The 17,163-nt window shown below is 41.6% G+C and overlaps 1 protein-coding gene across 5 annotated transcripts in view; it reads left to right on the forward strand.

Annotated features, from left to right (window-relative positions):
* FGGY (FGGY carbohydrate kinase domain containing) overlaps positions 1 to 17,163 on the forward strand; it is a 1,529,104-nt gene that overhangs the window by 1,015,790 nt on the left and 496,151 nt on the right. For all 5 annotated transcript variants that reach the window (XR_011202985.1, XM_069232576.1, XM_069232575.1 and 2 more), the window contains exon 9: positions 8,421 to 8,528. Coding sequence is in view for 4 of the 5 variants with exons in the window: in XM_069232576.1 (XP_069088677.1) it covers positions 8,421 to 8,528 (108 nt within the window). In the remaining variant the exon portion in view is untranslated. The remainder of the gene's footprint in view (positions 1 to 8,420; positions 8,529 to 17,163) is intronic.

A 17,163-nucleotide genomic window follows, 5' to 3' on the forward strand; every position in this document is an offset into this window, starting at 1 on the left:
ATTTGGTTTAAACTCTCTGCAGTTTATTAGTTACCTAAACACAAAATAACTGACTCGAGAATTATTTTTAAACCGAAATGGACTTTTAAACTTCTAATTTCGTTAAAGCAGCTGAAAGAGTAAAATAATGTTTTGGGACTTATTCAGTTAATAAATTGTCGGTTTCTCAGGGCCTCAAAAATAATAACACCTATGAAGTATGGTAGTAGGTGTAGGAAAGTACCATCTTGCCTGGCATGTTACCCCCATATTTCACTGTATATATGTTGTTTTAGTTGTATGTGTCACTGGGACCCTGCCAGCCAGGGCCCCAGTGCTCATAAGTGTGCCCTGTATGTGTTACCTGTGTTATGACTAACTGTCTCACTGAGGCTCTGCTAATCAGAACCTCAGTGGTTATGCTCTCTTATTTCTTTCAAATTGTCACTAACAGGCTAGTGACCAATTTTACCAATTTACATTGGCATACTGGAACACCCTTATAATTCCCTAGTATATGGTACTGAGGTACCCAGGGTATTGGGGTTCCAGGAGATCCCTATGGGCTGCAGCATTTCTTTTGCCACCCATAGGGAGCTCTGACAATTCTTACACAGGCCTGCCACTGCAGCCTGAGTGAAATAACGTCCACGTTATTTCACAGCCATTTTACACTGCACTTAAGTAACTTATAAGTCACCTATATGTCTAACCTTTACCTGGTAAAGGTTGGGTGCTAAGTTACTTAGTGTGTGGGCACCCTGGCACTAGCCAAGGTGCCCCCACATTGTTCAGGGCCAATTCCCCGGACTTTGTGAGTGCAGGGACACCATTACACGCGTGCACTACATATAGGTCACTACCTATGTGTAGCTTCACAATGGTAACTCCGAATATGGCCATGTAACATGTCTAAGATCATGGAATTGCCCCCTCTATGCCATCCTGGTATTGTTGGCACAATCCCATGATCCCACGGGTCTCTAGCACTGACCCGGGTACTGCCAAACTGCCTTTTCAGGGGTTTCACTGCAGCTGCTGCTGCCAACCCCTCAGTCAGGTTTCTGCCCTCCTGGGGTCCAGCCAGGCTTGGCCCAGGAAGGCAGAACAAAGGACTTCCTCAGAGAGAGGGTGTTACATCCTCTCCCTTTGGAAAATGGTGTTAAGGCAGGGGAGGAGTAGCCTCCCCCAGCCACTGGAAATGCTTTCATGGGCACACATGGTGCCCATTTCTGCATAAGCCAGTCTACACCGGTTCAGGGACCCCTCAGCCCTGCTCTGGCGCGAAACTGGACAAAGGAAAGGGGAGTGACCACTCCCCTGACCTGCACCTCCCCTGGGAGGTGCCCAGAGCTCCTCCAGTGTGCTCCAGACCTCTGCAATCTTGGAAACAGAGGTGCTGCTGGCACACTGGACTGCTCTGAGTGGCCAGGGCCAGCAGGTGATGTCAGAGACTCCTTCTGATAGGCTCCTTCAGGTGTTGCTAGCCTATCTTCTCTCCTAAGTAGCCAAATCCTCTTTTCTGGCTATTTAGGGTCTCTGATTTGGGGATTTCCTTAGATAACGAATGCAAGAGCTCATCAGAGTTCCTCTACATCTCTCTCTTCACCTTCTGCCAAGGAATCGACTGCTGACCGTGCTGGAAGCCTGCAAAACTGCAACAAAGTAGCGAAGATGACTACTCCAACTCTGTAACGCTGATCCTGCTGCCTTCTCGACTGCTTTCCTGGTGGTGCATGCTGTGGGGGTAGTCTGCCTCCTCTCTGCACTAGAAGCTCCGAAGAAATCTCCCGTGGGTCGACGGAATCTTCCCCCTGCAACCGCAGGCACCAAAGAACTGCATCACCAGTCCCCTGGGTCTCCTCGCAGCCCGACGAGCGAGGTCCCTTGAATCCAGCAACTCTGTCCAAGTGACTCCCACAGTCCAGTGACTCTTCAGTCCAAGTTTGGTGGAGGTAAGTCCTTGCCTCCCCACGCCAGACTGCATTGCTGGGAACCGCGTCTTTTGCAGCTACTCCGGCTCCTGTGCACTTTCCGAGGGAATCCTTTGTGCACAGCCAAGCCTGGGTCCACGGCACTCTAACCTGCATTGCACGACCTCCTGAGTTGTCCTCCAGCGGCGTGGGACTCCTTTGTGCAACTTCGGGTGAGCACCGTTTCACTCCACTTTGTAGTGCCTGTTCCGGCACTTCTGTGGGTGCTGCCTGCTTCTGAGAGGGCTCCTTGTCTTGCTGGGCGCCCCCTCTGTCCCCTGACGCAATTGGCGACATCCTGGTCCTTCCTGGGCCACAGCAGCATCCAAAATCCCTAACCGCACAACTTGCAGCTAGCAAGGCTTGTTTGCGGTCTTTCTTCAGGAAAACACTTCTGCACGACTTTCCACGGCGTGGGACATCCATCCTCCAAAGGGGAAGTTTCTAGCCCTTGTCGTTCCTGCAGAATCCTCAGCTTCTACTGCCTAGTAGCAGCTTCTTTGCACCCACAGCTGGCATTTCCTGGGCATCTGCCCACTCTCGACTTGGTTGTGACTTTTGGACTTGGTCCCCTTGTTCCACAGGTACCCTCGTCTGGAAATCCATTGTTGTTGCATTGCTGGTTTTGGTCTTTCCTGCAGAATTCCCCTATCACGACTTCTGTGCTCTTTGGGGAACTTTAGTGCACTTTGCATTCACTTTTCAGGGTCTTGGGGTGGGCTATTTTTCTAACCCTTACTGTTTCTTACAGTCCCAGCTACACTCTACAAAGTCACATAGGTTTGGGGTCCATTCGTGGTTCGCATTCCACTTTTGGAGTATATGGTTTGCGTTGCCCCTATCCCTATGTGTCCCCATTGCATCCTATTGTAACTATACATTGTTTGCACTGTTTTCTAATACTATACTGCATATTTTTGTTATTGTGTACATATATCTTGTGTATATTTGCTATCCTCATACTGAGGGTACTCACTGAGATACTTTGGCATATTGTCATAAAAATAAAGTACCTTTATTTTTAGTATATCTGTTTATTGTGTTTTCTTATGATATTGTGCATATGACACTAGTGGTACTGTAGGAGCTTCACTCGTCTCCTAGTTCAGCCTAAGCTGCACTGCTAAGCTACCATTATCTATCAGCCTAAGCTGCTAGACACCCTATTCACTAATAAGGGATACCTTGGCCTGGTGCAAGGTGTAAGTACCCCTTGGTACTCACTTCAAGCCAGTCCAGCCTCCTACAGTAGGCAATAATAAAATTGCTTTTCAACTTTCTGTAATTTAAGCTCATTATAGTGTAGAACCTGGAGTATGAGAACTAGGTCCTTTCAAATATGGTTGTAGCAAAATCCAAACCTAATCTGGGACTCAACCACTTTTTAGACATCAGCGGTGTCTTTGTGAAGGTTAATTTATGCACTGCTAGGAACAAGCACTGCAAAATATTTTAGTTGTCTCTGTCGTTCCACTTAGAGCAGTTCTTTCCAGTCAATGAACAAGTTAATAATATAACTCAGTAAAGTTTAACTTATGCGGTGCTACGAAGTTGCACCACAAGAGTTTGGGGACTACCTTCTTATCCACTGGAGCCTTCTCCCCAGTCATTAAACAAGTTAATAATGTGACTTTTGCCTGGGTGTGTGTACTGTAGCCAAAGTGAATATGAACTAATCCTTACTTTTGGTTCCAAAGCTGATGACCTGGGTGTCAATTGTGTGAGTGCTATAGACACCCATCAGTGTCCTACAATTCCATCCCAACGTACATGCAATGATGCACATTTTAAAGTATGAAATGTGATTGAGCGTGCATTTGGATTATTGAAGGGTTGCATCCGATAGCGCCACAGGAATGGTGCGCCAATAGTTTTGCAGCAGAGAAAGTGTGTCAAATCACATTTCTGTGCTGCACGCTGCACAGTGTGACAATAAGGTGTCGTATGTCCATGCCTGATGATAAAAACCAGGCAGATGATTGGTCAAGTGAAGAGAAAAATCCAAAGGGCAAAGATGCCCTGCAGCAACAGAATGGAAATGCTTCAGAAATCAGGGATAAATTGATTAGAAATTATTTCTGATTTCCAGTCTTATTTTTACATTAATTTAATTACTTTTATAGGTCAAATCCACAATAAGCTTCTGCCACAGTAACTAAAATATTTCAAAATTCTATTAGCTGAATAAACACCAATACTATTTTATTGTGATCACCATCCAATCTGTGAAGCATAGCTAGCACATACACAACAATAACAATATCCACTGCTGTCCTATCCTACTTCAAACTATTAGCCAAACTGATAGTATGCCCTGGCATCCCAATACTAACCTCACACCATCCCCCCAAAATATATGTAAATATCTTCCTCTCTCTCTCTCATCTAGCCTGGCCTGCCCAGTAGTACCCAAGAACCTGCATACATACAACTCTGACTCTACCCTGGCATTGCTAACCTAAAGCTAAGCTATTCCCAAATGCACACACCAACACAAACTGGATCCCATCTTCACCACTAACAACAGCATCAAATACAGTTCCATTACACCGCTCATGTGGACCGACCACACCATCATCCGCTTCCAAATCAACACATCTCAAGTCAACACCCCTACCAGGTTCAGCCTTCCAAGCAACAGCTGGGGCAAAATCACAGAAGCTTACTGGCTCAACGCCCTCAGGATGGATCAACCTAACCCCACAGACAACCTTGACAAGGACATCAACACCTTCAGTAATTGAATTAATAACTGTATTGACTCCCTTGCACCCATCAAACCCAGCATGCATAGTAGATCACACAAGTAGGCCAGATGGTACACAGAAGATCTCTGAGACACCAAATGACATTGTAAACAGCTTGAAAGGAACCAGAGAGCTAGGCTTGACGCCACCGACAGAACTATCTACAAGGTTGCACTCAGACGCTATCATCAGCAAATAGGAGACAGTAGTGGACTGCATCAAAGCTCCAACATCTGTAATGAGATCTTCTCGATTGTCAAGGATTTCAGCTCAGCCTCCGTCAACAACATTGCTGCCTCCCATCAACTGTGCGACAACCTATCCAACTTATTTCACAGCGAAATCGCAAACACCTATAGCAACTACACACACTACCCCAACTTTACTAATATACCCACCACCAACCAAGATGGCCACCTGACCAAATTGACAACCCTCCCCAAAAACAGCACAGTGGCAATCATGGGACCATCCACTCAGGGGCCCCAGTGGACCCATGCCCCTACTTCATCTACAACCTGAGAACATCACCAGTCAGCACCACCCTGACTTACATCATCAACACCTCCATCATATCTGCCACTTTCCCGGATGAATGGTAACTTGCAGAAATCAACGTCTTCAAGAAGGCCACACATGACCCAAATCAACTTAGCAACTTCTGACCCATTTCCCTGCTCCCTACCCAGCCAAAGTGATTGAGAAGGCCATTACCAAGCAACTCACAACCCGCCTCTAACTTCACCTTCTGCTTGGCGGTACTCAATCAGGGTTAAGAAAGAACCACAGCACTGAAACAGCACTCATTGTGGCCACTGATGACATTCAAATCATCCTGGACTGAGGGGATACAGTGGCCCTCATCCTGCTCAACCTCTTTCTGGCCCTTAGCACTGTCTCTCATAACACTCATCAGATGACTCCACAAGATGAGCATACCAGCATTCCCTTTCAAATAAACCGATTCCTTCCTTATAGGAAGAACCCAACATTTTGGATGCAAATCATCTCTGACAAGACGGAAGTACTGGTCTTCAGCAACAAGTTCTACCCTGGGACTCCCTCTGGTGGCCGTTGGAGCTAGGACAAACACCCACACCCACATACGATGCAAGACATCCAGGGATCATCATGGATGGCAAGCTTAACATGACGGCTCAAGTCAACGCAGTGTTCAACTCCTGCTTCTACATCCCATGCATGCTGTTAAAATTCTTCAAATGGTTGCCTTGGAACACCAGACAGACCATGATGCAAACACTCATCACCAGCAGGCTGGACTATGAAAACAGTCTCAATTCCGGAATCTTCAAACAACTACACAGACACCAGACCATCCAGAACACTGCTGCAAGATTCATACTTGATCTCCCACACCACACCGCACCTCAGCTTCATTGGCTCCCCATTCACAAGAGCAGTCAATTCAAACTTATCACGCACGCATACAAAGCCCTACACAACACAAGACCAGAATACCTGAACAGCAGCATATTCACCAGCCCACCAGACACTCACTCTCTTACATCACACCCAAGACATGGAACAACCTCCCTCCACACATCAGAGCCTCCTCCTCACTGCTTGAGGTCCGCAAGAAGCTGAAGACTTGGCTTTTCTTATAAGCACCTTGGGGACCACAAAACTACACGCATGCCCATGCATTTGGTACCCTCTCAGGGGATGGAGCACTAAATGGTAGTGCAATACCTTTCTTCAAGTTGTTGCATATATTAGTGTTGGAGCATGACTAGTGAATGGTTGCTCTGGCATGTGCTCTGCAATGTTAAGGTAATTCTATATTATTTGAATGTAAACATTTTATGTTAGAGTTGTGTTTACTTAATGCATTTGTTAACAAGATGACGCACAATGAGATGCATACTGTTGTTGGCCTCTGCATTAGCTGACCACAGATGTAATCCCAAGTAAGGATTTACCCATGTAGCAGAAGAGATTAATTGATAGTTATTAAGCAGGGGATCAAAGGCCATCCATGTATAACCCACCTTAAAAAACTAATTCACTTCTTTAGAGTTTGCCAGACAGAATACTGCATCACAAGCATGACAGATGTTCCATACACTATATTACAGTGTATTACAACATATAACACTTGTAATATAACAGATGGAATATCTGCCACGGTGTGATGGAGAGGCCCATTAGACATTCTCTAAATAAGGCCCAGAGTTTACACATGTGAGGTGCATACAATGTGCTTTGGAGCAATAGATATGTCACAACCCTTTAAAGTAATTTGGTGTTCTGATCTAACACAGAGTTTATAGCAAGTAGAAAATGTGCACCCATAATATTGTGTTAGTGGGCAGGGTTGGCCTTCAAGTACACATGAAGCTATACTTACAGGTGCCATCTAATAAAATATAAAGTATTACAGAAATATAATATTACGCCACGTGTCACAATAGCAAAAGCATTACAAGATCCATAGGTGTCTGATATTTCCTAAAATATCCTTATACTCTTTTTAAAATAAATATTTATTTTTTTCTGGCTCTTACCTAGCTCTTCTGTTCTGCCAAGCACTGTTCCTTCTTGTTTGCCTCTATGTTGATGATATTAATGATGTTATGAATCATCTCCTCCCATGGATCTTCTTCTGTGACCAGGTTTTGTAAGCACCTCTCAAATCCTCCTTTTTAATTTATTGAATGTCTTTTTGCAATCCTCCACTATCCGTGGCAGGATGGAGAAGGCATTAACTTTATTTGTAATGGCATTCCACAGTCTGGTTATGATCTTTTTTAGTCAAAGAGTTGTTTTGTGAGGCTTGCCTCCTCCTTCACTGTGTCTTCACCAAGTACCTGTTCTGAAAGTATATGCTTCCTCAGTCGCTCTGCAGCCATGGTGACTTGTTGGCGCACTTAATTTTGTTCAGTATCTCTCCAGGCCAGAGGATGGCAATGAATTGTGTATCGACGCTTTCCCTTTGACTAGAAATAACAAACTGACTGCCTGTTATTTTACCAGTGCCTGCTGCTGGAGGTGTTTGCCAAACATCCACTTAATTATGTTTTTTGACTCAACTATCTGTTTTAGGCACACATAAATGATGTATGTTCTGTGTGTTATGCGATTCTTATGTTCTGATCAAGTTTGTTGATGTATTTTATTTTGGCATGTAATGTTACCAAACTCTGAATTGCTCAGATTGGAAATATTGCATGCAGTCATACCATGTGTGCATCCCAGTGGATAATTTCAGTTCTGTTGGACCAGGAAAAACACATAATCACGTCTTCAGGGCAAAGATTTAGGATGCAGATCCAAAACTATTGTTGCATATTTCCTAATTTTGGGATATCTTGTGTGGATTTTTCAAAGGGGTGGGGTTCTAAAGAACCATTTGTATACAGTGTACGCATTGGTACCTGACACATCTCACTAATTGCATATATGACAAAGTGCTTTATTATATTTGATTGCATGGTATCTTTCCTCTGACCCACAGTTGTACAGTGTACCTTTGCAAAATGTGAATTTATTAACTGTAGTGTCAGTATTGATATGGCTTAAGAGTACAAAAGAGAAAACCTTTGAAGCTTGTGTGAATCCTATGTTGGTACCCAGACAATCTAATATCCATTTATTACGTATGTTTATCCTGCATTTGGTTGATGACTGTCTGATCCTATGCTGTGCATTTTACACAAAAACTTGGAATCTAACACATCAATTTACTATTCATTTTTCCCAGATCAGTGACTCTCCTATTTTTGTTCCTGGCATCTGGGGACCATATTATTCAGCCATGCTTCCAGGATTCTGGCTAAATGAGGGCGGGCAAAGTGCCACGGGAAAACTGGTGAGTCTCTGTTAAAACCTGATTTACAAGACTGTATGTACACAACATATCATGATTCTAGGTAAACCAGATTAAAAAAAACTGCCAGTAAGCCCAGAAAAGTCAGTGAAAGCTTCTATTGTACATGATTAGTTTCTACTTATACTGACTGTTGGGTTTACACCTTGCTAATTCTTCACATAATTTCTTAGGTTCTGTGCATCTGCAGAGAAAATACATTATCCATATTTTCAAAGATATGCGTAATGTGTTCATCTACTGCTTTTCTTATTCTGTTTTACATCACTTTGCAACAAATAGACGAGAGCTCTGGCAAGTTGAGATGGCACTTGTCTGTTGGTTATTTACCGTGCTGCTCACAATTTGTGCATTAAAAGCATTCAAGAAGTTTAGTTTCCCAACCTGATATTTTTAATTTTAACACTGTGTTAAAAGCTGCCTTCTATTAATTACTCTCTCCTATCCTCACTATGTTTAAGCACCTCTGCCATCAAGCTTAGAGAAGATTACTTCTGCTTTTTTCTGAACCAGCACCCCAGAGATGACAGGCAAAGGAAATGATGTTGTGATGGTGATGGAGTTAGGTGACCAACGCAGGGTCTGTACTTGCTTTTTGATTTTAATTAAAGAAAAAGGTAGAATGTAGAGTGACAAATAAAAATCTTCCTTGAGATTCTCGTAGATATTCACGCTACACTTCATCTTCTTTTGTTGTGAAGGGATACATTTTTCCTACCAGATAACCTCTTTTATCAGATTCACCATGTCTTTCTTGTTGATCAGCAGAATCAACTATCAATGCAGTGATCATAGCATGCTGATATGTTTATCTTTTTACTTGTCTGCATCAGGATCCAAAATATTTTGTGTTCCACATCAGCAGATCAGCAGATCAACAGATTCAGGGCCTGATGCAGATATTGACGAGTTTCTCTGTCACAACAGTGACGGTTATTCCGTCTGCCGAAATCTAAATCCCATAGGATGTAATGTGATTTAGATTTTGATGGACGGAATATCTGTAACCACTGTGATGGAGTAACTTGTCCGCCAATATCTAAATCAGGCCCTTGGATTTTTATCTTTGTTCAGTATATTTATAAACATACTCTTGGGCAAATCCATTTAAGATCCCATTAAGACAGAGGCATACTAGGCTGTTAGTATAATTGAGTTTAAGCTGGTTCAAATAAGTGTCAAAATATACCCCTAAATAAGAGAAGAAAGATACTTGTATTAATCTTTATTTCCCTACATATAAGTGCTTCATTTTCGTCACATATTTTGCAAAAGAAAAGTCACATTCGATATTTTAAGATGTGTTGATATATCAGTGGTGTGCATAAAGCCCAGACATGTCTTAACCAACCTTTGAGCTCCAGTGGGGTTTGTGACATGAGTACAACAAAGCCTGCATATGAAACGAGGGAAATGTGGTGATTTTACGTGAGAAGCAGTAAAGGAGGCTCTAAACCAATTCTGTAAAGAACGAACGCAGATGGAACCTGTACACATTTTAGTGTGACACTATTCGGACTAATTTTACCCTCCCTCCTTATCTGCCAGGGAGCTAGAGTGGCTGTTTTTACAAGACTCTTTGACAGCATTCCAATAAAAGTGATTTCAGTGTCACTCCCCCCAGAAATCTGCTATTCAAATACCAAACCCCGTGATCTATTGTAAAATCGAGAAGAGCTTCACCTGCCCGATCCATGCTTAGTTCATCGGTACAAATTCTGAGAAACAACGTTATTTCCTCTGTATTATAAGGTTGTCGCCCACACCAAAGGTATTTTTTGTATTTAAAATAACCAGGTAATATTTTTTAATTTTCATTTACTATTAACAGGCAGTATTTTTAATAATTATTTAAAATAACCAGGACGCACATTTAATATTCAGTTCTTGCCATGAATAAAAGTGCTCACTCAAACGTCTACTCTGAGATCTGAATTCCCACCGCGTTTCTTGAACAGGGGTTTGTTGTGCTTGCTCATTCATTCTGCATTGTTAAACCGAGGTGGTGGTGCAGTAACTGAAGGACCTCTTTCTTGTTAGTTTCCAAACAGGCAGTTTACCAGTAACTTGAATGTTTCCCCTTGCATATACAGTAAATTTGTAAGTGTTCTCAAGTAAGTTGCCATTGTTTTGAGAAAGGCCTTGTTTGCCTGTAAGCAGGCCCTCATTTGACCTAAAGTGCATCTTCATTAGGTTCTGAAAGGCTGTTTTTTCATGCACCATTTTATCAGAGCATTTGTAGGTTAGCGGTATCGCTTGTTTCATCTGAGCAATTCTTTCATCTGAAGTAAACCATTTTACAAGTTAAAGTCATGCTTTATAGTAAATTACTTTTGCAACTGTGCCAGGTAATACATTTTTCTCATCTTAACTTCTAAGGAGGCAGATTCGTTGCTATTTTTTCTCAAGTTAATGGTAACCTGGGTCACAATTTCACATTTATGTGACAGCATTTCTTAAAATGCAGCTATTGCTGAAAGGAGAGCTCTGCGTGCATCAAGCGGACTTTAACCAAATACGTACACAGGCGCCTTTATTGTACCTTAATGCTACATATCTGACTGCAGTTGCATAAATAGGAACACGTGCAATCCACCCCTACACCAGACTGCTCCTGTGTTTCCTTATGGATAGGATATCATTACCATAAAATACAAGCATCAGAATTCATCAGGCAATGCTTACACGGTTGCATATGGGCAGGAAAGTGGTATGTTTGTATTTACAATTGTGTGTCCTTCTAAACTACAAGAGTCGCCAGACTGCTTCCTTTTGACCCTTCAATCCGAGGAAGGAGGCAGAGCTGCTCATGCCTGCCTCTTTGTGCATGCTCTTGCATTCTGTAGACTCCTGGTACAGCTGCGCCCTGCACCCTGTGTTGCTGCTCCCTTGAAATGCCAGCTCCTGCACACAGAGTCACCAGTGGAGTTCTCTGGGGATCCGGAATATCTTACAAGCCTAAGATGGGCGGAGCCTGCCGGCCTACTTGCAGTAGAGCTCTCAGAAGAGATATTGTTGTAGAGGACAGTAAGTGTCCATGTCAGGTAGTGCCCCGTGCAGCTTGCGCCTTGAGGCTCGAGGCCACATAGGTGCGAACAAGCCAATACTATTGCGAAAGGGATGAGTGTCAGAATCTGACCTGGCCTACCAGCCCACAGCATAACTACTGTCTTCACTTTTCCCTTAACCTTTGCTTCACTTACCTACCTCCTCTTTCACTACCAGATCTGCCCAGTTGTAGGCTGTCAGTAACCAAATGGGACATAACAGAACAAGATTTAGTCAACCTAGCAGATTCAGGGAACCTGAATTTTTGAGATTTTAATGCTAGCTAATATCAGTTGAGTATCCAATAGAACTTAAAATTAACTTGGCATCTTAGGACAGTTTAAGTTAAACAGTCCGGTAGGTCTTCACTATTACAATAATCCTCCAAACGGTGACTCTTCCCTGACTTACACAGATCTGCTCTTTTTTAATGCAGTTTGTGGCACTCTCAAAACTATTGCATTGATTGTCCAAACAGAGAAAACGTACAAGATAATCGCTGGGTCCAAACAGAGTGTTACAAAACAACATCACCAGGCCAGGTCACATTCATCAACTAACCTAATGACAATATAAAAGACTACTAGATGAAAAGGGGAGAGCAATGATTAAAGCCTAGTGGCAAGTAAAAAATCAGAGCCAAGGCTCAAATGCAAAACCAAATCCATCTACCCTCAAACAACACAATGCCGAGAAGGAGAATTGTAAACTTGCAGGACCGACACTCCCTATCTCTTGAGGATTGTGATACTCTAACAATTGAAGTAAACGGGCACTCAGACCTCTGAACAGTGATTACCTTGTGGTCCGAAACCAAGCTTGAAGGTGATTGGTTGAGCCGCACTCTGTTGCAGGTCTCTACACACTCCTCCTGGACCTCTCTGCCATGAGACGATACCAAAGACATTACTATCCTTTAAATCTAGCAAGGCTAAAAGCAGAACATCCCTGGGAAAATGACATATATTTATTTTCATGAAATATAGCTGGGCTGAACAAACAAACTGACATTTTCAGGGATAATTTATTTCACTTTTTATGAAATTGAAAGTAATATGTTTACAAGTACTGGAGTACTCCAGGTAATAGAGAAGGGGGCTTTAACTGACATAAAGGACTGATGAAGTGGCAGCCTAACAATACTGGTCAACTGCTTTCTGGTCAGCTGAATAAAAGTGATTCCATTAAGACCATACTTTATTTTAGCAGCTAACACCAAGGGGGAAACCACTCAACGCCAGATTGTCTTCATTTGTTTACAGTCCATTCTGAAATTAGCTAAACACAAACATGACGTTTTTCTCAACAAAATTAAATCATTAATTCTTGAGAACCTCTCTGCCATTTCAATAATAAATGGAGAGTTCACCTCCAACTTCTTTCAAGAAGATTTAGAATGCAAAACTTTAAAAAACTGATTACACTGAGCAAGTCAAACGTACCTTTGAATTTCTGAACAGATTACATTTTAAGGACCTAATGAGACTGCAAATCACTTACGCAACTGGTGGAAGCATCATTAAAATTAAAGTAGCCTACACCTTTACTAATGTGTTGGAGTTTCACTATAAAAAGAGGTACAAAATCAGTCAGAGAATGGAGAATGATTATCACCCTCAAATATTAGCATTGCCTTTAAAGTACAAGAAAATCACAAGGATGATAACCCTAAATGCCATTGTCAAAAACTCCCAAGGGACTCAAGAGTAAGCACAGATAATGCCTTAAAGTCTAAGCCGTGTGGGAGAGTGGGCATTTTGTGGTAAGCCTTGGTGTGCCGCAGCTGAAATTATTTGCACCTCCCTTCCTAGCACTAACTTGTGTACCAGTCATCAGACCCAGTATTAAGTTATGAAGCAATCTTCAACCAAACACCCTTTCCTTAAAATTAATCTATATCAAAATATCTTACAGAAGGACCCTGTGCAAAATCCTGAAAAAAACCAAACCTGTCTCGGATGTTAATTATTCAGGCTGCACAAACATTTTTAGAAAGCGGAGTTAATGCACATAAAAAGGGGGAACCTGGAGAATAGAGGTATGGCGCTACATCTTCCCATAAAAATAAGAGATAGCAGGAATTTATGGCTCCTAAAAGGCAATGGCACCAACAAGTGCAATATAATTGGAGCAGAGACCTCAGTATACCTTGAGCACAGTGGGAAATCTACATATTGTGCTTGAGCAGAAACAACAATGACAAGCTATTTGTACCCCCAACAGAGGAACCTAAAACAATTATTCCTTCATCTTGACCCTAATCACATCAAGCAAACCATGCAGAGCTTAAGGGCCGAATGGATAGTAGTTACCATATTAAAATAATCATTGTCAATATAGGCAGCAACTCCCATTCTGCTTTAAGCAACATCCTTACTAAAGGTATCCTTCCACCTTCGTGTCTCACTCATTCAAACTACATGCAAGAAGGGAAACAAATCAGATCCCAGTAACTACTGATTAATTTTACTACTGGATTCGAAAGATCCTCACTAAACTACTTGTAGCAAATTAGACTGGAGCTAAAGACAATAACCTTCTACACTGAACACAGACGGGATTATAAACCATTAAAGGAACCTCCAGCTACCATGACACACTCCTTGCATGTTTTGTGGATTACTGTAACACATTCACTTGTATCTGACTATGGATCAAATTGCAAGTCTAGGAGATCCTCATTACTGAGTTTAATTGTCACACTACACACATACAGCAGAATCCAGGTGAAGCTAACTGAGATGGAAGTCTACATCTAAAATCTTTACATCAGGTGGGTTCAAACAGGGGTTATTTTGGCATCCATGTTGTTTTCTGTACATCTCAGACCAGCCAAGATCACTAATTTAAACAAATAATTTCCACCAAAACTGTGTAGCGATCACATTTCCAATTTGAGCTACGCAGATGACTTAGACCAGAAGTCTATTTGTTCACAAATAAGTGAATGCTACTTGTGCACCAACTTTTAACGAATTTACTCTGAGTTTGCAAAGTGGCCTACTTACTAATAGGTTGCAACTCAAAATCACCTTTCTTAGGAGGTCCTGGAAAGACCTGCCTGATGAATGATAACGTTTTAAAATAACAAAACTATTCCAAAGGGAGCTGGCATCATCCTCCTTTGCGGACACCCTTTCCATTTGCAAATCAGTTACTACCTCCTGTGCCGTGTTGGTAACTGTTCAATAGTTTGTAATCAGAATTGCAGTCTCAGACCACTGATCCATCCCATACCCAATCAACATTTGAAACAAACTCTTATTTATACTCCTTCCAAATTGCATTTTGGTATGGGTGGCAAAGCCTATTTTATGAGTCTGAAAAACATTTCTGATTCATAAAATGTGTTTTGTTGACAATAAAAAGGCATTTTGCAGAACTGCAGTGTCCTTCGTCGCAAATGTTTTACATGCAATCATCCATCTGTCATTAGTCATTCTATCCATTATGCCTGTGGGGCTTCAGAGGTGGCTTGATACACTAACTGAGTACAATAACCAGAGATACCTCCAAATAAACATCTCAAAAACGAAAGTTAGTTTCAAATGAAAAATAAATGAATCTAACAGAAAGCTGTTAAACAAATATAAACCAAAATTTCAGGGGCAAGAACATATGAAAACCTTGATTTCTAAATGTATTAATGTAGTCAGAGGCTTGAGCCAGTTTCTTTATACACATGGCAGATGCCCGAGCTTTGGTGTATTGACAGCATTTGCTTCTAATGTTGATCCAATCATGCCCTATTTGTATGATATCTAGACAAAACTTTGGACATAATTTAAATCTTTAGTCTTCTGCGACTGCTTATGTCTGTTAATCACTCCCACAACATAGAATACAATTAGAATTAGGTACTATAGCAATGTCTGTAACTATTGAGTACAGTTTTTTGTCCTTCTGTAGAGCATACACCAAATCTGCTGCGCGCACACTCAAATTTCTGGCTCTTTAAGTGTTGGATTGAGCCTGGGCACAATCCGTTTCTTTCCCTTTATAGAACAAAGACAGCACTATTGCTGGAGAAACAAAACGTAGGTAATGGGATCACTGATGAAGGTGTCTAATGACGAATGGAAATCGACATCCACAATGCAAAGCTTGTTCGAAACTGACCTATTGAAATCCTCATGGAGGTTCCAATAATTAAACAATATCGTACAACTAAATTACTTAGCATCTTCTCTGAAGCCACGAGTGAAAAAGGACTTCCATTGCCTTTGACTGCTCCACAGCCCTATCCCAGAATGTGAAGAATTCCAGAGAGGAATCTTTAAGGAAACACATCAGGTGCCTCTGTGCCTTCAGTTCAGAGTACATAGACCATCTGCCATCCTTTGCTTTGCACTCTTAGACTTTTGCAAACAAGATGTCTGACTAATCTTTAATGAAGAGGCATGCAATACCGTCACAAAGCTTCTCTGATAAAACAGCTGTATCATCTGCCAAGATGCGACTTCCTTTTGGGACTGCCATATAGAGACAAAGTGCAGTAACTTCAGACAGATTCTGTTTAAAGGCAACTGTAAGAGCCTGTCAACTGGTTCATCCGTCTTAAATGCCTTAACATTCTGGGCTAATTGAGCTCTGCGGTGTGTCAGACCTTATTTGCTTTTATATTATTATGATAAGGTGACACGTACAGGGTGAGTCATCTATTACCCTCAGAGGGCGACTCGTATCTTTTGACTCAGACGGGACTGTAAAATCGTCTAACCAGACAATATGAACCAATAATCATCAAATATAACATCAAATAATCAACATAATCAATTGGAGTCAGTAATTCACACACACCATGACCAATGTGGCCATGAATTACACATCACTTCAGTAAAGTTCAAAAGATTTTGCCCTTTACATTAACAATACTAAGATCACATAAATCATGTGCAGGACCAAATGGTAGAAATACAGAAACATCACAGGCTGTCCAAAATGCCTGAAGAATCTCAATCTGACTAAAACATTTATCATTAAACACTCCAAAAGAACAATGCAGAACAGCAACAAAATCAAGTGAAAAATAGAAAAAGCATACATTTAGTTTGTGCAGTTGAATAAGTTTAAAACAATTAATAAATGGTCAAACTTAGACATTGGATCAGGCATCCCTAACTATTACTCTAATTAGAAAGCATGTGTGGGCTTCATGCAAAAAGGAAAATAAAACCAAATTAATTCGGAAATCATCTAACTATGGTGCTAACCAAAATAAGAGGTTGGATTTTCTAAGGGCGAAAACCCTGCAAGAAAGACAAATGCACATGATTTATACCTCTCCTAAATGGATCAGCAATCAGTAGAATCTTCCTCAGCAGAGTGTTGGAACATCAGGTCTTAATTAGACAGCATCAGGGCATGAAAGTGAAACAGTTCAGTAAAGTTGGGCCTAATATATCTGAACTGTTAGAATCATAGGCAAGAACTAAGCAACATCTGGCTCAGAATAAAACTGGAACAGAATTTACATCACCTAAAACATTGCTATATCAAAGTCCCAAAAACTACTAACTAAGCTTCTATTGGACAGACTATGAGGTGGTTTAGTTTGCAGCCAATAAAA

Source organism: Pleurodeles waltl, chromosome 4_2 (assembly GCF_031143425.1).
Source record: "Pleurodeles waltl isolate 20211129_DDA chromosome 4_2, aPleWal1.hap1.20221129, whole genome shotgun sequence".
Taxonomy (NCBI): Eukaryota; Metazoa; Chordata; class Amphibia; order Caudata; family Salamandridae; genus Pleurodeles; species Pleurodeles waltl.